We start from the raw sequence: 27,921 nt of genomic DNA, 5'->3' as shown, positions 1-27,921 counted from the left end.
ACTTAAACTCTAATCATATCACATTTTTCCTCAAATTCCCAAAATTTTCCAACTGCCTTCCAACTATCACCTCCAACATTTCTCCAAACTACCTTTCCACTCCTGTTTCCTTTGTTACCAAAGACCACTCAAACTGACACTCTCACTCTTGCCTAAATCCCTTCTCGTCCCCATCTCTGTATTTGTTCACACTATTATGTCTCTAACATCTTTTCTTCTTCTCCATCTCAACCCAACAATACTGTATCCATCTCTCTAGTCTCACCTCAAATATCAGCTATTCCTTGGAAATCACCTTAATCTCTCAGTCAAATGTGGTCTTCCCCGGCTCTGAATCCTCGTGGTACTTTCTTTCACTTCTTTTGTAGTATTGTTTACCTTGTAGTTGGATTGTGTACCTGACCTAGGCATCAATAGGCTTTCAGCTCCTTAGTAGCCTCACTATTGATCTCTGGATCACTCACAACCTTTGTATATACAGCGAATGGTCAAGACTTGCACATCTCATGTGACAACTCAATTTCCTCTGCTGTAAAATGGGGACAATACCACCATTCTAAGGAATTATTGCCAAGATTAAATGAGACAAATATGTAAATCACTTAGTGTGGGCCATGTATGTGACATTTCAAGATTTTGTTTACTCTCTCAAATATGGTCAATTAAAAGCCTATGTATTTGAAATACACCAAAATATTTTTAAACTAAGGCATCCACTGTATGCAAAACAACAGGATGCCACGTGCTTGTTCTGTAATCAATTGAGTCAAAAACAGAAAACTGAAGTATTTAGACTTTTTAGTTTTACCTTGCATTAATCCCAATATCCCATAGATATTAAGTTTATCACTTCTTAATTGCTTCCATTCTGTGAACTCATTCATGTGCTTAGCTTCTTTTGCCCAGGTGCTTAGCCACAGATTCTGTCCAATGCCCACCAAATTCTGTCCAAGGAAAGTGGCCATACCCAGCCACACCCAGAGCCAGCCAAAGGCTTTGAGGTACTTCAGGACGATGGAAAACTTCACCTACAGGAGAGATTAATATAAAATCATGTTACAGAAAAAAACTAGAAGGTACTTCACCAGTTTTTAATAAGTTGAATAACTGATGATTTCTGAATTAGCATCAATTAAATAAACAGCATGATATAAGACTTTAAACCTGTAACTTTAGCCAGATAAACCAGGTTCAAGTCTTACTCTGAAATTTCCTAAGCTTTGTGATCTTGGTCAAGGTACTAACTCCTCTAACCTGGAGTAGTAACAGTAGCTACCTCATAACTACATGAAAATTCTCAGCACAGTCCTGAGCACTTAAAAGTACTTAGTTAATGTTAGTTACCATTATTAGTAAACAGGAAAACATGTTGCTAAACAACAGGTAATCCTAACTAAACACCACTATAATATCCAAAAATTCTATTTAATTTAATCACCTCTGCCTATGATATATCAACTCTCCTCAAATTCAACAATAAATGTATGGTATTTATTATTAATGTGGTGTCATATTTTATATTTGGGTGATTAACAACAAATAACACTAGTTCTTCTGGTGCTTACCCCACCAACAGGGATCTTTTCCTTTTTCACTGAGAATTGTTTTCCTTGATCCCAAGAGGGCCTGATAAAGATAAAGCAAGACAATGTTCTATTTTAGGTTTGAGATTAACCAAATATTAAAAAAAAGTATTATATAGTCTAACCCTCTTTGCTGTATATACCATTCCTCTACATTCTTACCTAAATAGCAACCAGGCTTTCCCCTGGCATAACCTTGTTCCTGTAGTCCTTTACAAAGGGCGATTGTTTATTCTTCTATATCTCACCCATATATTTTAGGGCTATGACATGGTGTCTGATTCTTCACTGCTTCTTTTGGGTAATTATCCTTTAAACTTGGGCCAAGTCCCTAAGTCTTTAATCTAATGCCATCAGGCTGTACAGCACCCTATTCCTTCTCATTTACTTCCCACCTAGATCAGAAGAGTTTAGCAGCTGGCTCAGTCTTCCCACATTGTTCTGAACCCATCCTGGGTGATATCATGGCTTACTTGGACAAATGTATTAACCTCAACCTCTTGCCAATTTCATAACCTTCAAACTTTCAGGGTCCTTCATCTACGTTCTACTTTGGCTACTGAGTTTCATGACCCTGGACCATGAATTTTATTATCTGGAACTAACCCATCTCTAAAATCCCAACTCTGGCCACAGCCTCTTCTATTTCTGAGTTCTACATTCAGCCACTCCTACTACATTTGGTTTTTATATCATCTAGACTCCCAGTTCCCACATCTAACTTTCTGTCTATCATCCTTGCCCTATGGAGTGATCAACCATCCTAGCTCATCCAGGATATTACTGGTTTTAGGACTGAACATTACACATCCCAGAAAAGCCCTCAGCCCCAGGCAAACCGATGCCCTCTCTCTTTCTTTCCTTATCCAGCCTAAATTACATGATTATTTCATCCACACTTAGGGTAATATTTTGAATTCCCTTGCCCTCCTTTCCTTCCATAATGCCTCTCTGTTAGGACTCAGGGGTCATCCTTCACATCTACTCCCACCTTTGCAGTGCTGCTTCAAAACATCACGTAGTCCACAAACTGGTTCCACCATGCCTTAATAAAATCCTCTTTCTACCTAACAATCCTTGCATTCCCATCAGAAAGTGGTCCCATATCCTACTTCATGAAGAAAATGTAAACAGAGAAGTCAGTCACCAAAACTATACATTTCTCTGCATCTCTACCCAGCTATTTCCAATTCTCTCCCTTAGCAAATATCGGTAGTTCCCTCCTCAGAGTTAATGATAATCCTATAACCTGAATCCCACACTGTCCCACCATCTCAAAATATATTTATTATTTATAGTGTTTCCACCTAATGGTGATTCTTGTTAAAATACACTTTATAACATAGCTCCTCGTTTTAAACATATGCTTCTAAGGATTCTTAAGACAATTTAGGGAACAATGAATTGTGCTCTACTTGGGAAAATCTTCACCTTCTTCCTTTCCACTGACTCCTTCCCTTTAGACTACAAATTACAAAACATTTATCTTAAAACCAACACTACCACCACTGCAAAAACAATCTCACCCTCAAGTTGATGTTGTTTTCTGTTAACCATCCTACTCCTTGCCTTTCTTTTGTAGCCAATCATTTTTCTGCTAAAGCACTTATTACTCTTCAAACTTGTACCACTTGGCTGGAACGGCTTTCATTTAGGGCACCTTAATAAATACTTTGAATCCACTGAATACTTCGAAAATTATTTCACTTAAACTCTACTACATTTGACATTGCTGACCACTCTTTGCATTAGGAACTCTTCTTTTGACTTTGCCAGCACCGCACTTTCATTATTTTCCTTCCATCTCTCAGGCCTCCTTTAGTTTCTCTTTAGGCTGCTTCATCTGTCTTCCCTCTAATGCCATATATAAAGCCCAGTCCTAGTCATTATTTCTTTTAATGTTCCTTACACCTCCTGGACAATCTCACTCACTCCTTTAGTTTGAATAACTCTCTTACTTGCTGATGATTCTCAATTTGATTATTTCTAATCCAGATCTCTTTCCTGAGCTCCAGATCCAGAGTCTAATCCCAACTTGTCTTCTACTTCATCTCTTGGCTTGTTTGTTTCATATGTACCCTAAACTGTACTTGTTATTTCCCTCCCACTTCTAAAACTTTCTCTGGCTTTCTAAAGAGCAACTTCCCTCTGTCCAAGTCATGATATATTTCCTGCCAATCACCAAGTACTCTTCAATTTTACCTTCTAAATATCCCTGTAGTTATATTATTGGAGATATATTGGAAAACATTTAACAGCCTGAAGAAGAGTAAGAGGAGAACGGAGGAGGAAAGAGGATGTAGGAAGGTAGAGGACAAAGAGGAGGAGGAGAAAAAAAACAAACAGATTCATAATCCTTATGTTCCAGAGATAATTCCTGCTAACACGCTTGTGAATATTGCTCTAGTTTTTTTATATATGTTTTTTGTATCACAATACAAATATTGATCTATAACCAATCTTTAAAAACATTTTTTTAATTTTATACATGGCCTTTATAAAAAACTTAATGAAAACCAAACATTCTTATCTTTATATTTGATCACATGGTAACATGATATTTTAATTTACTACAACATAATTCCTTAACAAAATTGACAGTTACATTGCTTTGTTCCTATTTTAATTATTGTTGTGATGATCGTTCCTTTTACACATTTCCCATTATCCCTTGTACGTATATAGAAGCTTGGGATATGTTAAATTTTGATCTACCTATTATCAAACTGACCTCTACAAATACTGAACAGATGTGCGCTCTCCTCGGCAGACCATGAGGACCCCCCATATTTTCCATGTTTCCCATTTTATTTATCAGAATAAGAAATGCCTTATTTGATGAGCTTGGTAGTTCTTCCTTTCCAGTCTCGAGCACTAGATTCAAAGGACATTCTGTGGGAGATCATAATATGTGACCTTTGTAGGATCACCATCACCATCAGGGAAAGATATACCCTTTAACAGTTACTTTCTTTGAAACTGGTCCTAGTATATGATTTGGGTTAATTACTGTCATCATCTGTCAAGCCCTTGGCATGGCTACTGCTTGTATAAGCAAATTTAGCATTGGTGTTCAGCCAAAAAATTAATTCTTAATGTAGCTGCACATAAAATGCTATGAAATCCAACTATTAAAATGGGATTACAACTTCCAAATTAGGCATAACTAACAAAGACCAATAATTTATTGGACACTATACAGAAAGGTATTGCTTTTCTAAACCAAGATGTTATTTATTCTTTTGCTACAAAATTACCTCATTTGGTTTGGAGCACTTTGTTGTAAATAACCGGTTTTATTTAAATATCTTAGAAGAACATTTTTTGGGGGGTGGCTGGAAGAGATGTTTTAAAAGTAAGCTTTGCTCTTTCCAAAAGCCTTAGGAAAATTAGCACAACACCCACCTGCATATTTTTGTATAAAAGAAATAAAACATATTGAAATGCTTATTCCTGAACTGAGCACGCAGTTGCAAAACATTTGGGCATAGCATACACATAGTGGTTGATATTAAAGTCAGAAGGGGTCAGTCTGGCTATTAAAATAACCTACCCAATTGATCTTATTGAGGTAAGATAGTAATAGATATATAAGGAAATAAAATCAATAATATGGACCAAAAATGGAAAGTAAAAGGTGTAAACAGTTCAAAATATTTAGTCCTTCCCTATTAAAAATCAGACTAACATCATTAAAGTAACTAGTTGTTAAATTTTGAAGGGAGGGATTCTCAGCCACTATTTCTTCCAACCCTCTTTCTTTTCTGATGAGCCATTAACCAGTTTTCCCATGAACTTTTCAATGAAGAGGACTCACTGTATTCTATCAGTACCTATTTTAGAGAGGGTCTAACTATTGACAAGTTCTTGCTTTCTTCCATCTTCTAATCCCTAGTCCATGCTATTCTTCATTCACTGTAAATCACTGGGTAAATAAAAGAATGAGAAAATTAGGTTGAAAAATCAGGAAAATTTTCTTCAAGTAATATCATCTTACCAAATAATATAGCATATAATTGATAAAAAGTAGAATGGGAAATAGCATAGAAAGTAATAAAATAGGATAGCCAAACATGCACATATTTGGGAAAAACAAAAATAGATTTTTCAAACAAACATGAGATTAAAATGATTTAATTAGGGTGCACGGGTGGTTCAGTAGGAGAATGCTCACCTTCCATGCAGGAGACCCGGGTTTGATTCCCAGACCATGCACTGCACGCCCCCCACCCCCCGCCCCAGAAAAAGAAATGATTTCATTACTATGGATAAAAAAAAACTAAAGGATCAGGTGGGATAGGGGATGTTGCGGATCTTCACCGAAGTTAGAGTCAAATGGTTTTATCACAGTTGTTAAAAAGTAAGCTTGACGTTAAGTTGTGACAAGAATATGACATGTTGGAATTGGAGATGGCCTCCCCATTGCGTTCTTTATTGAAGAAGTATATTTAAGAATGCTGATGCTAGTTTGAACCTCTACAACTTGAAATATATTTAGAAATAAATTCTCCTAACACAATTCTATAAGTATTAAGGCTCTCTTTCTAAGGAAGAAAGGGGGAATGATTTCCAAAAAAATAAGTCACAGACACTTCAAAGTGTTCGTTGTAGACATTATGACTAACAATGATGTTATCAATAAGGACACTGATTTATCATAGGGGAAAGGGTATGATTAAGCGTATGAAAATACTTATCGGTTTGTATGTTGTAAGCTTCTAAACAAGCTACCTATTGAGGCTGTGGTAAGACTACACACAGGAAACCTGTCTCTATAATTTAGGGATGTGTAAGATGCCACATCACATCAAGGTCTATTTCAGCACTTCTGGATGTGCTTTTATTAGAGATCCTAAAAAAATGATACTCTTTTAAATGGAAAGTATTAAGTAAAATGCAAACAGAACAAATGGTGAATCAGAACACCTTTGAGAATTCACTCCATCTCCAGTTATTTATTCACCCAATAAAGAAATGCTTATTGAAATGAACTTAGCTGCCAGACAGTGCTCTAGCTAAGGTCACAGAACAGTGAGGAAACAGACGACAAAAATTCCTGCCCTTACAATGCTTATAACCTAGTGATGGGAGAAAGACAAAATAAAAGTAAATAAGTAACTTTTCCAGGATGCTGGAAATTAATAATTATTAGGAGAAAAATAAAGTAGGAAGGGGATAGGAAGTGCTGCAATATGAAATGAGGTGGCTAAGCAAGTCTTCACTGATGAGGTGACACTTCAGCAAAAACCTGAGAAATTAAGCAAGAGATAGCTAGAGGAAGTATGTACTAAGCACAGGGAACAGAAAGTGCAAAGGCCCTGAGGTAGGATAATGCCTGGGTTTAAGGGACCACAGGGGTCAGTGTTGCTGGAGCAGACTAATGCAGGGGAGAGCTTGGGAGAAGAGATCAGAAAAGTCAACAGGTCCAGGTCCTGTGTGGCTCTGCAGGTCATTGTAAGTACTTGGGATTTTACTCTGAAATGCAAATCCTTTGGAAGTTTTAAGCAGAGAAGTGACATGATCTAACTTATATTTATAAAAGGATTACTCTGTTGCATTGTGAACAGACTATTTTAGGTAAGGATGACAGCAGGCAGTCCTGTAAAGAGGCAGTTACAATAATCTAGAGGAGAAATGATAGTGATTTGAACACAGCTGGAAACTGTGAAGGTGATGAGTAGTGGTAGAGTTCTGGATTTCAGGATATATTTTGAAGGTGGAGCCAATGTAATTATGATATACTGGATATGAAATGAGAGAGGCCAGAGAATTGTCCTAATATGGGGAAGATTGCTGCTGGGGCAGATTTGTGTGCAATGTGGAAAACCAGGAGTTCTCTTTTGCACATGTAAGTCTGAGGTGTCATTTAGACATAAAGAGAAGGTGCAAGAGGGTTGGGTGGCTATTTACATCTGGAGTTCAGGGGAGGGTTCTTGGCTGAGGATATAAAGTGGGGAGTCATTAGCGTAGAGAAGGTATTTGAAACCATGAGACTGGATGACAATACCAAGCATAGACAGGGAAGAGAAGCAGCATAAGATCTTTATGATCAACGAGGAGCAATTAGTTTACTAATTGAGTCAACCAACTCCGCTACCTACACAAAGCTCCCAATGTACAACATTCCTGCCATCCATTCATCCCTCACAACACTCAATACTTTTGAAAAGTAAATTCAGGGTCCATTCCTTTACTCAAAGCCAAAACTACAAAATTCAGAGCTATTGGACTCTATAATCCATCCCAATTCATTATAGCAGTTCTGACCAGTGGCAGTTCCCTATATCTCTATATCTCTTACTTTTGAATCACCTCATTCCTATTATTTCCCTCTTTCTTTCAGCCTCCTGTTTGAGCAACTGCTGTGGAAATATTCGGTAAAATAACTGAATAGGCTAATTTGCTTCAACTGGTGCTCATTTTTTTTACCTACCAAAAAAAAGAAAAAAAAAATGAAGCATGAAGCAACAAAATCCAACCAAGGTAAGAGTTTTCATATTTTTATTTCTCTTTCTCCTCTCCCTCTGTTCCTCCCTACCTGGCCCCTCCCAGATTTCCTCCCGCCTCTCCTTTCTCCTTCTCTCCTCCCTTCCTTTCTTTCTTTCTTCTTTCCTTTTGTTTTTCTAAGTGAATCTTTCAGCTCCTATACCAAGTCCAAATGTCTATATCTCATATTCCTGGACTGATAATTATCTTAGTCCACTGGGGAATCCTCATTTCTAGAGCCTTTTCCACAATCATATCTGTAGCGTGGCAAGGGAGTAACATACAAATGAAATGAAATAGGGATATTTTTAGCACAAAAAAAGTCATAATAGATTTCTACTGCCAGAATTTGGCTAAAAATTGCTTGAGAATCTAATGAGCTTATGTTTCCAAGACTTAAGTTATATCCATCTCACCTAAAAATTTAGACAATTAATTGATTTAACTTACAATTTAAAATTGGAAACCACACCATTCATATTCATTTTAATGGATAGATCCTTTTTAAATTATGCACTTTAAATGCTAAGAAATTCAATTAATTAGTCCATAAGCTGAGTGAGCCCATTATTATCCTAATACTCACCTATCTTTTTGCTCCAGGATTTGGTCTTTCAGTATAGCTCTGGAGTTCATTACACTGACTCTCTTTAAAGCATGAGCTGGAGAGGAAGATGATAAGTGCTTTTACATCCACATAAACAATTCACAAACTAGAGAGAAATATCATGAAGGATTATATAAATTGGAGAGATATGTGTATGTTGGGACCACAGGTATACTGGGAGGTCATTTCTTGACTTAAAATGCTGGTAAAACTAATATTCCATAGAAAAAAAAACTACAAAGACTTCTGAACATTAGAGAGGGGTGCAAACTTGTTCTGGACTTCCCACTCAAAAGATTAATTATCTGGTCAAGAGGAACCCAACTCTAAACTGAAAAGAATGCCATTTCACCAAGCCTCATAGATGAATGTGATTATTGTAATGATCAGTGAGAAAACACAATGGTAAATTCCCCAATCTCTGTCATATGTTTTCTAATATCACTAATACTAATACCTAAAAATAGCTTCTTATGCAGGAAGACCCTATTCCTGGAGCTTTACATAAATAACCCTTGGAAATCTTCAAATTATCACCATGAGGAAAGTAACTATAGTTAGTTACCCTTATTTTAGGGATAAGAAAACTGAGGCACAGAGAGGTTAAGCAGGTCCCACCAAACAAGTCACACACCCAGAACCACAAGTGACTGAGGCTGAAGGTCAATTAGTGTATTTAATGACAAACACCTTGGGGCTGGGCAGATTTTCTTCTTCTACTGTATGATCCTTAAGCCTCTGTGAACTTCAGCCTTCTTATCTCTAAAAGGAAGGGCCTAGACTTGAAGATTTCTAACATCCCTTCCATGAAGTCAATGATATCTTATTTCTAGAATATTTAGCCCTTAACGATAGTATCTGATTTACTTTAACCATCTCTATGAAACCCGGGGATTCCATGGCTCACAGGATGAAACTGCAGTTTGGAGATGTTGCACTCTCTCTGATCTAAAGCACATTCTCATCTTTATTAGCTTCTAATAATAATGTTTAAATTTGTATACATATTTAAAATTTATAGGGTGTATTCACATGTATTATACCATTTGAGCCCTAAAACAAGCTGATGAGAAAGAAAATAAGAAAACTTCCCTAGATTTTACAAGGAGGAAAAATAGAAAACAACAACAGCACTCAGAGAGGATAGTGAGTTGTCTGAAATCCAGAGTTGTCAGAGAGAGAGAAAGACACAGAGCAGGCAAGATTATGAACTCTTGTCTCACACCAAGCCAGCCTACTTTTCTACACATTTGTTATAATGTTTAAGAGCTTGGTTGACCTCTGGCATGCAATGGAGGCAGCTGTGGATTCAAACTCTGCCACTTACAACGTGTCTTAACTTGTGCAAGAAACCTAATCTCTTTGTAATATCAGAACAATACGATGTAGCCTCAGACTGCTTAGGGGAGCATGAAATAAATGTAAAACACATAAATATAATGAGACATGGTATCATCAGGATTATTCATATGCACAGGAGTCAGCCTGGAATAAATCTGCAAATAAGTTAACATTTATCTTCAGCGCCCTCACATCTTTCTTACTCAACCCACTTCTCACCTCCCTACTGATTATCTTTGTGACATTTCCATAAGGTGAGTCTCATAGATTTTTCAGAGCTAGATGAAATCTTAGAGAGGCCAATATATCCAAACCCAAATTATAGCACGAACTATACTTTTTACTGTTTATTTTCCAAATTGCCCGTTACCAATCCCAGTAGTAAGTGAGGATGACAGGAGAAAAAGAAACAGTGGCTTGGTGAAAAGTAATTTGGGCAGTGGGACGGGTAGATAGCAGTGAAAATATGCATTTTTCATTTCCATATCAGCCACTTGGAAAAACACATTGAGTTTGTTAAACCATATTATTTTATAAATTTCAAGAACCAGAGGAGTTAAGTCATTTCTTTGAAGACTCACTGAGTGATTCACATAGCTATTCACATCATTATTCAGTGTGAACACTGGAACCCGGGATTCCTGTCATTTGGCCTGTTTTTCTCCACAATGTTGTACTGACTTCTGCTCCCACTGTAGTGGCACCCAGTTTAACAAGATTTTTTTTTTCTTAATGGAAGGATTGTTTATTTTTCAAAGGAATTCTTAAGCAAGTTCAACAGAACTACACTGGTTGAACTAGGAGAATTGTTGGGCTCCCCACAGTTCCTCGGGGGATGGCGTTTCCAGTCAGTCCCTTCTCCCCCTTCTTTCACACCCTTGATCCGTTCTGACCACAAAGGCCCTTACATATCTGTGGCCATACCAGCCCACAGGCCCAGGCTCTACACACCCCTCCAAAAACAGCTGCCCCTCAGCCACTCCTCAGAGCTAGGAAGGTGCCACGACAGCAGAGCCTTCAGCCTTTGGAAGGGCAGATGTGAATAGGAGCCCAGGTTGAATGTGGGCTTATGTCATTTGGGCAGAGAACTCTGCGATTCTGAGAACCTGAAGCATGGTCAGGTAGAGGGCGGCAGGGATGGGAATTCTGGTGGGCAAAATCGCATAGACTCTTGGCCAGGGTGCCAGCCAGAAGAGGGCCAGAGTGGGGATGCTCTAAAGCATAGAGCACAGGACTAAGTCCTGTTGGCCCAGATCTAGGAGCAGTTCCCAGGAACGTTACACTGAATTCTAATTGGGTTTGAAGCTCTTTTTTGGGTGGTGCTAAATGTCATCAAAATGTAGTTTTGTCTTGCCTTCTATGGCTGCTTAACAAAGACTTGCTATAGACAGCTGACCTTTTACGGATATTTTTCTACTTTGTTCCCCATGTGTAACCTATTTTTATGGCTGCTTTCTAAAAAGCCTTTATATTTTTTATTTGGTATTAAAAAACCAAAATCCCAAGAACATATATTTTTAAAACATTTTCTATTTCTACTTTCCAGCTTCTTTAATTTTTACAGAAAGGATGCAAATACCAAGGTTAATTAGAAAAAAGGTTCAGTTCACATTTTTCTAACTCTGTCATAATATTTCTAAGGTGAGGTGTCAACATCTATTAATGTCAACCCAACATCAAGAATAAAATTGCCTTCCAGCATGCTGTGGTAGAGGACATGAATACTTAGTTAGTAAGGTGTATAAACGCAGGTATGGTTGGATGTTGCTTCCAAAACTGAGGATTTAAAAAATAGCAAATTCTACAACGTTCAGAAGGCAGTTTTCACATTTTAAGGTAAATTTAATATTGCATTTAAAAGTTTACACAAATATGGGTGGGCCATGGTGGCTCAGCAGGCAGAGTTCTTGACTGCCATGCCAGAGACCCAGGTTTGATTCCTGGTACCTGCCCATGCAAAAAAAAAAAAAAAAAATTACCCAAATTTTATTAAATAAAATTTAATACTGCACTTAAAATTTTAGAGCTTTGTTTTTCAATGCAATAAACTTATATTTCACGTGGCCTAAAATGGTAAAAAAAAAAAAAAAAAAAAGACATTGGGTCAGGGTATTTCAAACCATCCCTTGAACCCCTGAAGAGACATTTCCAGCAGAATCAATGGAGCCAGATTTACCTGTTTTAATAAACAACTGCTGAGCACAGCTATTTGCGTAGCACAACACTACCTAAGTGTTGGGCGATGGGGAAATCAAAGATACCTTTTAAGCAGCCATTGCTTAGCCCTCACCTCTCCCCATGCCCAGCGGCCATCCTGTAGCCTTCCACTACCCCCACTTCCTTTTCTATTGTGGATCATTCCACAACCTGGAAGAGCTATTAAGTCCAATGAAAAGGCCTAGCCAGACCTTAAACCTGGAAACAGGAAACCAGCAGCCCCAGTTGCTTATTAGAACAGGAATTCTTAGTGGCGGGGCTTGGGGAGGGTCCCTTGCCTTGAGGTGGATAAACACCACACCCAAACAGTATAGATTTGTCTCTCTTCTCTGCCACAAAGTGGGGCATGAGGAGCTGGCATCTGTTAACCCCGAGCCAGGTCACTTTTCAGCCACCCTAGGAAACCTGCCATGATGGGACTTCTTTCCCTATGCTTTTGGACTCTGTTCTCATGCAAGTGACAGACAGATTATTTGCCATTTCTGGACTCTCTGTTCTGTGCAAGAAGTAAAGGGATCATTTCTTCAAGTTTCTATTGTGCCCTGAACCTGTGTCCCTACAATACAATATTGTAGCAACTCACTCCATGCTGGAGAGAGAGAAATGAGGGGCCCCATCTTCCGTCTAGTCCTAGTAAGTACTCACAAAACCTCTTTCCTACACACAAAGCATAAATTATTAGTCTGACTGAACGGGCATGAGACTATTTCCACTAAGCATTAAGCCAAGAAGAGGTGCTTTTCTGAAAATGACTATAGTAATCTGATGTGCAAATATTTTATAATGTGTAAACATTAAACATTTATAATATGAGAAAGGAGTAAGACTGTAATAGTAGCATATAAGTAATGCATTTTAGGTTAGGTCTGAAAGGGAAATACATCAGCACAATGACTTTATATTTTGACTTCGTGCATTAAATAATATACTTCACTGACCTTGTTCTTAATTTATTTTATATTTTCAGGACCCTTAAATACTTAGATACAGTGTAATATGAACTAATGGTACAGGTCAGATAGAAAATATTGAGAAATAATTCTATATGTCTTCTTTTACCCTGAAATTATAAGATAATTAGCTGGTTTAACAATTATTGTACAGTAGCTTTCCTGGAAAGTTATAGAATGAGGATCATAGTAATGGTCTACATGAGAAATCTTCTGTAGCTTTAAACAGAGATACAGAATATCAATACTATATACTTTTATCTATCTGATATTTATAATATCTATTTATAGATACATAAATAGAAATGATGGCACATCTATTTTCAGAGCAGGTGGAGACTGATCTTTTCAGGAATATTAAGATAAGGCTGCATTTCAAACATTCTCACATCCTAACCATAGGGTAAAGATCAAACCATTTCATTTACATACACAGCTATGAAATGTAATTTAAAATACTAGGACGATTGTAAAAAATTGGTAAATAAAACCAATTATTGACCCTTATATTTATCTTATAAGCTAGATAAATCTTCCCTTTGCTTTTCCTTAGTTTCTTTTTCTTTTATTTCTCTCCCTCAACATTATACCTCAGATGTTTAAAATATTTATTATTTATTTGACATGGATTTATGTTCCTAGTTCTTAATTTAACAGTAAGCAGAATGCTTAGCCCCATTATACTCTAGACCTGAAACAGAGCTTATAAATCATCTAATCTTTTATTTCATAGACAAACAGACACTGGGACATTTAAAATTGTGCTTAGAAATCATAAATGAGGTTGATTTTTAACTGATGTGTGCCAATGTATTTGTTTCTGTGAGCCAATAATCCTTATGGAAATGAACGTGCCCAGCCTCTGTCTTAAGCAAGATGAAAGAAAAATATGTAGTAAGAAATCAGGCAATTAATAGGCTTTCAGAATGGGTAGGCATTCTGTATCTTTGATTTATTTTTCATTGTGTCCTTACTTTTTCCATCTTCACTGAAGGTTTGAAGCAAATTAGTGAAGTTTGGGGTTTTAGATAGCAGCTCCTGGTATGCTCCCATTTGCGCCACTCTCCCACCTTCCAGTACAACAACCAGATCCACACGCGACAGAAGTGTGAGGTCGTGTGTCACTAGAATACGAGTCTGAAAAACAGAGCGTTTTAGTTCTTAGGTTACAAAAAATGGCATAAATGATCTATTTTTTAAAAAAGACTACAATAACTCTTGTTGCCTTTACTATTTCACATGGCAATTTTTGGTAAATACTTGGCAGGTGCCAATGTCAGGCAGCTATTTCACAATGATGGTGACTTGCTGCCAGACTGAGAAATAGTTTGCAAATGAGACTTTAACCTTTTTTTGGTTCAGGTATCCTTTGTTTGTGAGAATTGAGTCAGTTTCATAATAAAGATATATGTTGTCTTTGCTTACAGTTTTTTAATGTACTGCAGCATTATAAACAGTGTTTAATTCAAGTCATAATTTATCATCTTTATTTAAGAATCTTTCATCTCCACAGGTCTGTACAACACCAACAGAGAACCCCAATGTTAACCATGGGCTGCAGTTAATTGTGAAATTATAAAGATGCTCTTTCATTAATTCTAACAAAATATACCAGAGTGTTGGAAGGTGTTGATAATAGGGTAGTATATGGCAACTCTGAAATTCACGCATGATTTTTCTGTAAGCTTGTAAGTTCTCTAAAAAAAAAATCTTTCCATATTATTTCATATGTACACATAGATCTAAACAAGAAGTTGTTAGCTTCGTTCATCTTGATAAAGACATTTGAATTTGCTTAAATACATATTTCCCAATTGTTATATATTTATTTAATTTTTCCAATCTATAAACATATTATGGAGGAAAGACTGTGGCATTGTGGTCAGACAGACTTGGTTTAAAATTTTTGCTGTTGTTAAGTTGAGCAACCTATCAGGTCACTTTGAGCCCTAAGTTTTTTATATCTAAAACAGGAATTATGGTAATACCCTTTTCAGAGGCTTGCTATAAAAACTAAATAAGCTAATTTAAATATAGTGTCAACCCATGGCACGGATCTGGTAAATAATAATTTGCTGCTTCTTGGTCCCTTCATCAAGTAGTTGAATTGTTATTATTGCTATTTAAAAAGTAGTCATGTGTGATTGATTGGATTATGTATCCCCTCAAAGGAATTTCTTAAACTTAATCTGCATTCCATATAATGAATGTGAACCCATTATAAATAGCACCTTGTGAAGATGCTATTTTTAGTTCAGGTTTAGTTTAGTTAGTGGCTCAGCTGAATTAGGGTGGCCTTAATTCATGCTACGAAAGTCCTTTATAAGCAGTAGAAATTCATGTGCAGTTTGAGGCCGTGCAGGAAAGAGCAGGAAGTCAGTGAAAACTGGAAAAGCAGGCACAAGGAGAGAGAGATCACCATATGATGGGAGGCAGAGATGCAAGCCAAGAAACCTCAGGAATTGTGGCAAACTTGTGCCATAACACTTCAGAGAGAAAGCATGGCCATGCCGATGCCTAGATTTTAGAGACTTCTGGTTTCCCAAACTGTGAGCAATAAAGTCTTGTTGTTGAAGCCAACCCACTGTGTGGTATTTGTCACAGCAGCTTGACAAACTAAGACACTGTGCTAATGATACCAAATTTTAAATAATAAATAATAAATACAAAAATCAAAATACCATTTTATAAAAAAAATTACTAAATCAAAACCAACTCATTTTGACACAATTAAGCCTCTTAGAAGATGGCATTCATTTATGAGGTAACAATCACATAACTTGAGATCAGAGTAAGTAAACTTGCAAGTAAAACTCCACATTAGTCATTAAAATTTGTCCACTTTTTTCATGTGAAACTTTGACTACTGTACTTAAACAAATAACACAAAATAATTGGAATTTTAGGCACAGTTCTACACAGATAATCCCCATTCTCCCCGACTCCTGCAAAAAAAATAAAAATATCATTGCTACCTTATTTTTTAAAAGGCCTGAGGACCCTATCACTTTTTCAAAAAGTTGCTTTCCAACATGAACATCAACTGCAGACAATGGATCGTCCAAGAGGTAGATGTCAGCCCCACTATAGACTGCTCTGGCCAAACTTACACGCTGCTTCTGGCCCCCACTGATATTCACACCCTGGGAATTGGAAGAGAAGAGAAAAATCAAGACCTGAGATAAAATCTGTAAATCTCAAAGCATAAGTAGTTACATCCAAATGCTCTATTGAAGCAAAAAGAGGTAACAATCCAACATTAACACTTAAACCTAATTTATCCAGGATTTCCAATGGTCTATTCCTACTCTATTTTACTAATGTAGGTGAATATTAACTATTATACACTTTCTCTTACCTACTTACCCTCAAAAAGAGAAGCTAACAAAGAGGAAAGGATGTATAATTCCCAAACTCCAAAAGTTTTACCTCTAGAATACAAAAGAACTTTGGGTTGCCAACTGTATACCAACACCAGTGATTATTTTTAAATTGGCACATAGGAAATTGAGTATAATTGCTACATTACCAAAGCAGTAGTCAACATGCCCTATTTTTTTCCTGTAGAAAAATTAGTACAAGTCTTGTTGGCAAAAGTACAACTCTAAGAAGCAAGAATACGAATATATATCACTCTATGTGAGAATTAAAGCTGACATGTACAGCCTTGCATTATGGGGGTAGGCCCAGTTAACTTGATTTATTTTATATTTAGTATTTATAGGTCTGGGTTGAAAGCTCTCAATACAGTATAGAACTTAGTCAATGCCCAACAATTATAAAGTGCCATTGCTTCTTTGCATTTCTTATTCTCTTCCTATTCAACAAACGCTTTCTTAAGTATGACTATATATTCTGGTCGCTGTGGAAGCACTTCAAATTCAAAGATAAATGAAACAGGGCCTCTGTCATGAAGAGGTCATAGTTAAGAAGGGAGACAAGTATGAAACATAAATACAATGCAATATGATAAGTGTGTGTGTGTATAAGACCCCATTGAAGAAGCAGTTAGTTCACAGGGGTGGTATACGGGACAGTGAGTAAAATCCATCATTGATCTGAAAGACTAGAGGGTTCCCCAAAGGAATAGGGTAAGATGAGAAAGGGGATTCCTCTCCACCACTGAACGTGGCCTTCCTCTAGAAATGCTTTCCTTACTTGGTTCTATGACAACATTTTTCTTGGTTTTTATCAGCTGCTGACTCTTTGGAGCATTTCTTTATAATTTCACTGTGGACTGAAGATTCCAAAACCATGATCTTTCTCAATTTTCTTCTCTTCTATGACTCTTCAAATGGTAGTATCTACTCAGTGTCAACCCTACACATTTTTCCCCCTCTTTTTGAGTGATATAATCAATTTCTACATCATCGGGTATCACTTATCTTATGGTAATAATATCTAATATGTATTTGCCAAGATTCTAAATGTTTTACAGGCATTAACACTTTGAACCATCATGAAAATATAATAAATTAGGTATTGATATCATTCCTATCTTACAGAGGAGGAAACTGAGAGCTTGAGTTTAATTAGTGCTTTAGGACCATATTTGCAACTATCTTCTGTATTTTCATCATCTAAACATAGCTTAATGTCTCAAACGCATTAAGTTTAAGACCTTTTTTTTCCCATTCTACTCTTCTCAAACTGCTTCTCCTTTGTTCATTATCTACCGTGTCATTTTTGTCACCTTAGGATCCCTTATTCCCCTTCTTCACTTATTCTCCAAGCCTGCTGTACTGTCAGTGGAAAAGGATAAGCGGTGAGGAGTTCACCATTGTGAGTGTGGTATCTGAAACTTGTTTTTCAGCACTTACAAGCTTATGTCCTTGGGAAAATTAAATAACTTTCCTGACAGTCATTAATGAGTCTAAAATATGGAATTATAGCAATACCCACCTCATGGATTTATAGGAGGCACTGAATGAGTGCAAAGCATTTAGGACAAATACAACACTGAGATGGGCACAATCATCATTAGCTATTATCTTTATCATCCAATCACTCCTCTTTAATCTATCCTCTGCGTTAATAAATATGTCATCACTTTCTTAAAAACCTAAGATTCCTACATGTCCACTCTACCATCACTTATGAGCAATGACAAATTCCTTGTATAAATTGAAGACACTTATATTATGATATTGGCTCACCCTTTCAGCCACTCTCTATCCTCCCCTCAAGTGTCTATGGCCCTGTCAACTAGACTGACCTGTCCTTTCATAACTAGCAGAGGCTATTCACTCTGCTTGGGAGCCCATACCCCTGCCTCTTCAAATCCACATACTGTCCATTCTGAGAAGTCTTCTTACAACCAACCTCCCCCCGAAAAGGCCCCAAGTGAAGTGGATCATCCCCTCCCTTTCCATCATGCAATGCTTTGTTTACTGTCCCAATGCTGGGACTGGCAATACCCACATCAGTCCCTCTATTAGTCTATAAACTCCTAGATCATCCTTGTATTCCCAGCATTTAGGTTGTGCCTGACATTAAGTGATTAATCAATATCAGCAAACAATGACCAATCATTCTCAGAGGTCATCTAGACTGCAAACCCCTTGAAGGAGCAAGGTGATAGCTCTTGCTCAACATTATGTGCCCCAAGGCAAAATATGGGCAAATAATACACTAATAATGATTGCAGTCAATTGAAGAATTCCAAAGGTGAAGATGAATGGAAGTGAAGGGAATTCTACAGGTATCTTGGCTGTCTCATAAACAGCAAAAAAAACACATTTTTTTTTGGAATGTTCACTTAACATGTTTATTTCACCATCAGAATGGGAGAAATTTAAGTAGCAATAGTATTCCTGACAAATTCAATCTATACTTTCTCTTTGGGATTTTTTTTTCCTTTTAAAATTCATTCTAGTTACATACTATCAGATACTTCATATTATTAAGGATTTTATTTTATCAGCATACTATTCAACATATATTAATAAATGAAGAGAAGTCATGTTTCTGCATGATTTTAACCATGGTGGCATTTTGTCCAGAGAAAGGGAAAAAGCAGACATTGGAAAGAAATTAATTCTATCTAATACTACTGAGAAACTACACCTGCAAAGTGAAATCAATGTCAGTCTGGTTAAGGGTGAATTTTGGTTCACCCTAAATCTTAAATATTTCTAATTTCTACAATTTTGTTACATAACATATTTTATTTATCATTTTATGGAACAGAACTAATAGACAATATGAGTTCAGGGGTAAAAGAGCCTCCCAATGTCATGCTAACTCTCAGAAATTCAAAGCACTCAGTGAAGATTATTTATTCATCTTTGTAACACACATAAGTGGTAGACAGAGGCTGCTTTTGCATTCATATTTAATTAATGGATATTGTAGTCACAGGTTGGGGATAATCTCTTGGGATCACACTTTGGTTCATGGTATCTGGTTTTTTTTTTCTTTTAACTCCGGTATACTGGCTAGAGTAATGACTATTCATTACAAAAATGAAAATTAAGTAGAACAAAGAATTAGATGACTGGGAAACAAATAACTCACCTGAAGGAATAAGTAAACATGGGTTAAGCATATTAATGACACAGCATCTCAAACCCAGCCTTGAGTGCCAAGCACTGGAGACTGGTACTTGAGCTCTGTCCTCAGCTTGACTTTGTGTGCAAGAGATACAGGAAAAAAAGGAAACTATTATTCACTCATTAGAAAGTGAACAGCATAGTGCCAGCAACTAAAACAAATTGTTGATGACCAAACTGGAGACTTTTATTCCCTCTATTATCCCATCTGGATGCTAACAACAGAATTTCCTACTGATTTTTAATCTGTCTTCCAGATAGGCAATTATTTGTCTTTAATACTGTCGTCTCCTTTATAGCAATTATATAATGATTTTTTTCTAGAATTATGGTTCGATAGTTCTTTAAGATGTCAGCAAAAAGGCTATTAACATTTTATTACCACAGCTGAATAGAATTTTATTTCTTGTAAGTGATAAATTATATTTTCCTCACTCTTTCTCCAATCTCAGTTTGGTCTCCGTCAGGTAACTGCTCCAAATCTGGAAGGAGAGCACAGGCTTCCAAGACTTGCTCATAAAACTGCTTCTGCATGATGGAGCCAAAGAGGATATTTTCCTGCAAAATGCAATTCTGAATCCAAGCCTGCTGGGAAACATAAGCCACAGACCCCTAAAGATGAAAGAAGTAAAGAAATACTATTAAGAAGGGCAAAGGAGAACTTACATCACCGTATTGAAGGAACATATTTAGTCTACGTTTTGAACATATTTAGTCCATGTTTTTTTGCCTCCTCTATCTTTAAAATAAAAATTTAAAACACGTAGGTTAGTTTTTACATGTAAATGTGAAAACCGTGATCTCTTATTTTATCTTAACTCTGTATATGTTTAGAGCTTCCCTCAAATGAGTTAATTTTTGTTCTTCTTATTTACTTTTCTGTTGTTGTTTTGTTTTGTTTTATTTTCCTTACTTACTTTTACCATAACTTCCACCAAAGTTATATCTCTGGTGGATATTCTCCAGAAGCAGATGTTGAAACAATGCTTGCATAGCAAACTGTTTATTTGGAAACAACTCCTGTGTAAGGAAAGGGGAGAAGGAGAAGTCACCCCGCGAGGCAGACCCGACAAAGCTTGGGTTCCCCTTTCAGACCGACATGGAGTTGTCCCCTGTAAGGGTGAACTAGCCTGGCCTTTAAGGTTACAGCCTCAAGCTATGTAGTGCCCCACAGCCCAGGCCAATTCCACAGCTGGATGATGAGCTCTTCCTAAGAAAGAGATCTTGGCAGCCCTCTCTATACCTTGCATATAATCACTGCTTCTATTTTCATTTTTCGATGACTTTATGGCTTGAAAAGATTCCTAAATATATGACAATCTGCTGCATAAAAAACCCTCTCAAGTCATCTTCCCTTTCTTGAAAAGAAATCCACACACATGGAATATGTGAACTGGAGTCCTACTTTTCAATCTGTCCCATGGACTCTATCCCAACACTGACTGTGGTGTATTGTGACTGCTGCACACTCTATAGCAATATTAGCCACTTAAAGTATTTTCTGATGTAGATATGCATATGCACATTAGCCTTTTGATTTCCACTAACTACTTTAAAGTAGAAATTTTACTTCCTTGCTGAGCATGTCAGACATATAATGGCTTTTGAGCAAAAACAATATAATTCTAATCCGACCTGCTCTTGAACACAAAAGTAATAGCTCTTGAATTGCCTTAAGAAGCTCTGAATTACCTTTGATTAGAATGGCAAGTTTAATCAGTCTACAGTTGGTAAATATTTTGAATACCTGCCACACATTAGGAAAGTCGATGGGAACAGAGAATAAAGAACACAGGAGAAAAGACTGAAGAATGTGACACACGATATTGAAAAAATAAATCCTGTTGCTGTGAAATATGGACTAATATTAGCTTGGTGAAAATAGCTGAATGAATGAAAAAAATAACAATAAAACAGCCATTATGTTTGCAAAAGACACTCCCTGGTCTGTGAAAAGTTACAATCATTTGGACAGTAAAAAAAAAATGGCTGATTTCAATTATCATGAAGAACATAGGATACAAAGATAGTCAAATGAATATTTAAAAGTTGTAGTGTTCACTAAGCATAATTTTATCAAAAAAATACTAGCAATCACACTGGATCCTAAACTGAGTAACAGCTGGTAATACTGGAAGAGGCATAATTAAAAATTAATCATTAAAGAACTGCAGTTAGAATTGAATTTTCCAGGAAGAAAAAACACAAGTAAGTGTGAAGAAACTGTTTGAAATCTTTAACTTCTCTCTTTCCAGAGGTGAGAAGGAAGGATTGGGCTAGCATTTTATCAGTTACGTATGTCTAAGGAAGAAATCAGTGGCCAATTTAATATTTCAAAAAAGAAACTACTAAGAACTAGTTGAATTCTTTCTCCTATCAATTTTTAAAAATAGGATGCTCCTTTCTGCCCCTTTCTCCCCTGTACTGTAAAATGTTGGGATTGTGGGCCACAGGAAGAAGTGGGATTTTAGTTGCCTTTTTTTTTTAACATTCCACATGAACGCAAATTTGAATTATTAAACTGACTATTCCTGGTATAAAATCTTGTCCTATATATAAAAATAGAAAAATGTCATCCCTCTAAAAAAATTAAATAAATAGAACAATTGGTTGGGAGTCGACCTCCCCTACAAGAGGCTGAATCTGAAATGAGGTTTCAGATTCCGAGGTTTTGTTTGGGTTAAAGATCTTACCCCTGAGCAGCTATAAGACTTCTCAGAAATGGAATGACCTTGATTATTCAAGGAATCTTGCAATGAATGATAACTAGAAACCTAATCAAACCAGATTATAAATCACATTTGTTTCTGTATAATTGCTTTCAATTCAGTTAATACCATCAAACAATTATCATAAGTATTCATATACGACTTGCTAAAGAATTTAGGGGACAGAATGCTGGTACTAATTCATCCACAGCTAATCAATTTCTATAGAAATTTAAATGTTTGTTGCAAACTAAAAACGCCCATCTTCAATTCAATTTGATAAGCTCTTCCTGACATGCATAATGTGCTGGCTGCAGCCTATTACACCAGGAGGTGTGGAAAGAATATATTGTCGTCTTTACCTTTCTTTGGACTACTCCTGAAAGTTTCTCCATTTCCCCCAGAATGGCAGAAAGCACAGATGATTTTCCAGATCCAACCTGCCCTACAACAGCCACTAAAGCTCCTTCTGGAATCATGAAGTTCAAGCTGAATGATAAGAAAAGAAGGGACGTAATACAGGACTGTTATGTTACAACTGTTTTTAATGTATATTCCTAGACAAGTGACTGTATCACATTGCTGACCACCTTGCTTGGTGCTCTGCACATTAGTTTACAAACACCCAACCTTCCAAAATGCAAACAAAAACAGAACAACCAGTGCTGCCAAGGAAATAGAAAAAATAAATAGATGAGAGCAAAACAACTAGAAAAATGTAAGGTAAAGTTTTTTTTTTTTTAAACAAGTCAAGTGAATTTCAATAAACTCACCTTCCTCTTAGAGAGTTCAATGCTAAAAAAAAAAGCATTTAATCTTTTTCACAAAGCATGACTTACCCTTTTAGAACTGGAATCCCTGTCTTATCCCAGGAGAAGGAAGCATTTGTAAATCCAATGGCGTGATCTAGGAACAAAAACAAATACATGATATACTTTAGAACTAATTTCTTACAACCCAGGAGCCAAATAAATATTGAATTCAAAGAGGAATGCTTACCTCCTATATAGTTTTTTTCAATATTTTGAGGAAGAATTTCCTCAGTGTTGAGAAAGTCTTCCAAACGACCCAATGATATCTTTGTCTATCAAAATAAACACAGATGGAATTTATTTTGGTTTGAAGTAGAACTGGAAACTAAAAACTGTTTATAGAGATTTATAGCATGATTAAAATTTTTTTGATGCAAACTGAAGAAATGCTATAAATATTAAGCAAACATAGTTTGTATTATTTTACTATTACAAATGAATTCATCTCTAAGGAGAAAGAACAGTTTCAAGGATCAAAGATCAAAACAAACACCATCATCCACGCAAGAAGGCAAGAGAAGAAGGAATTACGTCCTCCTCATAATACTATAAAAGTCATAACAATTAATCAGTAATTATAGAAATATTAGTTTTTATAAGCAATTTCAAGATACTTTAATGAATTCTGCTTCAGAGAATAAACAAAATCCTGGCTTTTGACAACAATAATATTTAACTTTGATATAATAACTATACATATGTTTAGCTACAATTAGAATAAATGAAATAATATTTTTCCTTCAAAACTCTTAGACAAAATCTTTACTATATTTTTATTTACTCTGTCCTAGTAGATTTCTACTGTTAACAGATACGGTGGAACTGGGTTGAGTTTTGTTTACCAAATGCATCACATCAGTACCCAGGACTAGTTCTTATTCTTTTCCATTCTTTCTTTCTTGTTTTTTGTTTTTGGGCAATTATTCTTTTATTTATTTAGTGAAAGCAGCAATATATCACTAGGAGTTGGGGAACACTTTGAAATACCATACCTTTGGCTAGTTTTTTATTTCAGAAGCTAGGCAAAATGGTTACTCTAATAATTGATTCTTTTTTAAGTGTGCTGCTAAAACAAGTGTTAGAAGCATCCCATCAACAGTACTTCCGTGCCCTCTGTTGGTAAGTATTTATAATATAAAGTGAAAAAAGTATGATGAGACAAACAATGGCTTAAAATTAGCATTTATTAGTCAAATAGGCTGCTCTTCATTCAAAATATGAAAAAAATTAAAAGGCAGAATTCTTAAAGAGCTGGTTTCACTAAGCAATGATTCATTTTCTTTATGAACCCAGACTTGACAATGAGGCAACGACCTGAAACCCAAAAAGCAACCCCCCAAAACTTTGAACTGACCAAATCTCAGCCAAAGGGAGCAAGGAACTCACTTCTTTGGACTCCCTTCTGATTGTCAGCGGTCTTCTACTGATTGTGGTATCTAAGTGGCCTCTGGGGATTGGAGATTACAATCAAAGGCAGGCAGAATCCGATATCTTACATATGGTTTGATGGCAGACGGTATTATCAATGCAGTTTCTCCCTGCTTATGCCTTACATAGGAAATGCTGCTGGGCCCTAGGTAAACATTCAGATCTAGTTTTGTACCAAGCACCTAACTGCAAATTTTCTATTTGATACCACAGTGTCTAAAACTAGCTTTTAAAAACCTAAGTAAAGGAAACACTTAATGACATATCGTAAAATATTTAAATGTCACTTTGATAGAGGGAAAGTATAAGTAAGGAAGACATGATTCCTTCCATTCTATAATTACCTCCATTATTCATTATCAGGAGGACTAATCTTAAAAGCACCATTAAACAATCACAAAGAGTAAAATGACATAAAGTACCGAATGATTCTTAGATTCAGAGTACTCTGGATTGTACCTGGACCACTGCTGAGATCACTGCAGGTAAATCAAACAGAGGAAGCCTCAAAATATTAAATAAAGACATAGATGTGAACACCTTAGTGGCTGTTAAAATATTTCCTTCATCCAGTAAGAAATAGACACCAAAGGTAGCCAGAGACACCTGGAAAACAGATACATCATTTTCTTCACATACCTACTACTAACAGCATTATGAGGTCCAGGCCCAAAACTTAGGTTGGAACATTTTAACGTCCTTTTTGGTTTTTATGGGGACGTTACTGAAACTCAGTACTACTGCCCAAAAATACAAAATATAGGTTTAGTGCAGATCATTCAAGCATACATCTTAGACAATTATATGGAAACATGTAGTTTAGCTCCCTTACTTACAACATACTATTATTTTTACTAAAGTTATTTTTCCCTTTCAAATGAATACCAATTAATATTTTTTCTAAGTGGAGAACTTTGGACATAAACCTATTTTCCAGTAATGTATGCATACATTCTAACTTATATGTAATAATTATGCTTTCCTTGTTTCATAAAATTATCTTTAAAAAGGACAAACAAATCATGGCCAGTAAAATCTATATGTGCTTTCACAAATTTCCTTTGGAAAGAGTGGGAAAAGTTAACTCATGTATGGGATTGCATTGACTAGTTATCATGTGCATATATTGGCTTAAGCAAATGCTTCCAGTACTTTTCTTTCAAATGTGAATATCGTTTTTGCTTCTACAATACCAGCATGTTTGTTCAAATGAAAATAATATTTTAAATTATCAACAAAGAAAATACAGAACTTCTCCTGTCCTCTATTACCCCCTGGAGTGGTAACTTTGATTAAAATTGATGCACCATTTATATGCAGTTTGCTCATCCTTTTTGCTTTCCCCATTATTACATACTCCAAGGCAATTTACAATCTAGTTTAATAGCCTGGGATGTCTGTTGTGTACATGGTGGGATAGAAAGAGAAGGACCTTGGTTCATACCACTTTGCTTTCAAATACTAACTCTACGGCTTTGAAGATGCTTCCAAACTACTGTGAATTTCCGTTTCCTCTTATGAAATGAGAAAAATAATGCCTCGTTACTGTGAGAATGAAAATAAGGCAAGGTATGTAACAATCCTGGTATGCAGAAGAAACACTCAAATGTTACTGTCCTTCTTTCCTCCATATAGCATGCCTTTGGGAGGGCTTAATAAAAAAATTAAGAAAATTTAGAGCTAGAATGAAATTGTGACATGCAGGTTATATTTTTTAAAACAATTATGAAGGCATTGTTCAATCTGTGAGAAATTTATAAAGGAAAAACTTATATATGGATAGGTACACACACATGCACCCAAATCAATGTGAATACAGATAACAGATAATATTTTCTCCTTCTTTAAAATTTGTGTCTTCTTATCTACATAAATTAATGACTGTATTTCTTTACATTCAGATATAGATGATTTCACTTGGGGCTTCTTAACTCTAGGTAATTTGGACATAAGTCTTTGAATCAAATTTGGACATCAAAATAGTAAATATTTAAATACTCACCAAGAATGGAATGCAAGTTAATGTCAGCATAGAAAATACAGCAAGATACCCAGCTGATTTTTGAACTTTCAATTCCTGTTCTCGAATTTCAATAATCTTCTTTTTATAGGAGGGTTCCCATGCATAAAGTTTGAGGATCTGTAAAGGAGTCAGTTAATGACAATTTGGCAATCAATATTATTCAAAAATTGAAAACATGCATGCATGCATATAAATACACACCCACCCATACTTATATAAACTGTAGACACACAAAAATAAAAGCTATACTTACAAAGAAGAGTGAATTATTTCTGCTTTCAACAGAGTAAAAACATTTCCTGGAATTATATCTTTTTAGGGGGGAAGTGGGAGAGAATCACCATCTCCCCAGTTTTAAATCCCTCTTACCACCAATACTGTGGTAAGTTTCCAGACTTTGGAAACATCCCATTTCTAGGCACAAACTCCACATTAGTTTTTGTCTAGCTCAATCCAAAACACTCTTCCTGCTAGTCCAACTCTGCCTTGTCCACTCCTCATTTCTTAATAACTTAGGTCCTCTGCCCAGACTTCCAATTTCTTCAAGACCAATGCCTTGGTACATCAAGCCATGCTTTGAATGCTGATAGGTGCTTTGAGATTTTAAACTACTTTCGAGATGGTATATGCTGAAAAGCAGGATCACCACATTTATCTCACTTTAGAGTCAGGTAAACCTACATTCAAATGCCAGCTCCATTTCCTGTAGGCCTTGTTAAGTGAGACATGACACTTAACTACTCAGAGCCTTCATTTCCTTATTTGTAAAATGGGAGATAAGAAATCTTTTTTCTTGGGGTTTATAAGAATTTAAGAAAAGAGATACATAGGGATAAGCACAGTGTTTGACACAGAAAATGTTCAATAAATGGCAGGAATTACCATTACTATCAAGGAGGCTTTATGGCAAAGATGCTGAGGGCCCAACCTTTTAAGCTATGACAATCAGTTGATTGTCATTTGCACCTCTACCAATATTCTAGCCTAATCTCTGCTGGGACTGCTATTTAGACTTTGCTCAGATCTTGAGGAAATGTTCTCTTTTTTACCTACACTGCCCTAATTCTACTAATAACACAAAATTCCTGTTGAGAATACCAATATTTAATACTTATAAACATATACTGCTATACTGTTTTGGATGCAGGGGCCAGCAATTAGCCTAATGAGAGTTTCCAGATGCATTCAAATATTACTTTGGACTGTGTGGCCTTA

The 27,921-nt window shown here is 36.1% G+C and overlaps 1 protein-coding gene across 2 annotated transcripts in view; it reads right to left on the bottom strand.

The window, feature by feature from the left end:
- Window positions 1-27,921, bottom strand: part of LOC143648531 (multidrug resistance-associated protein 1-like) — a 93,376-nt gene that overhangs the window by 29,187 nt on the left and 36,268 nt on the right. For both annotated transcript variants that reach the window (XM_077118720.1, XM_077118721.1), the window contains 11 exons: window positions 26,686-26,823; window positions 25,143-25,289; window positions 23,443-23,527; window positions 23,283-23,349; window positions 22,806-22,932; window positions 20,171-20,347; window positions 16,160-16,327; window positions 14,159-14,321; window positions 8,656-8,731; window positions 1,566-1,626; window positions 809-1,028 (listed from right to left, as the gene is read on the bottom strand). In XM_077118720.1, coding sequence (XP_076974835.1) covers window positions 809-1,028; window positions 1,566-1,626; window positions 8,656-8,731; window positions 14,159-14,321; window positions 16,160-16,327; window positions 20,171-20,347; window positions 22,806-22,932; window positions 23,283-23,349; window positions 23,443-23,527; window positions 25,143-25,289; window positions 26,686-26,823 — 1,429 coding nt within the window. The remainder of the gene's footprint in view (window positions 1-808; window positions 1,029-1,565; window positions 1,627-8,655; window positions 8,732-14,158; window positions 14,322-16,159; window positions 16,328-20,170; window positions 20,348-22,805; window positions 22,933-23,282; window positions 23,350-23,442; window positions 23,528-25,142; window positions 25,290-26,685; window positions 26,824-27,921) is intronic.

Source organism: Tamandua tetradactyla, chromosome 10 (assembly GCF_023851605.1).
Source record: "Tamandua tetradactyla isolate mTamTet1 chromosome 10, mTamTet1.pri, whole genome shotgun sequence".
Taxonomy (NCBI): domain Eukaryota; kingdom Metazoa; phylum Chordata; class Mammalia; order Pilosa; family Myrmecophagidae; genus Tamandua; species Tamandua tetradactyla.
Note: the sequence above shows the minus strand (reverse complement) of the source record. Positions and strands in the feature narration are given on the sequence as shown.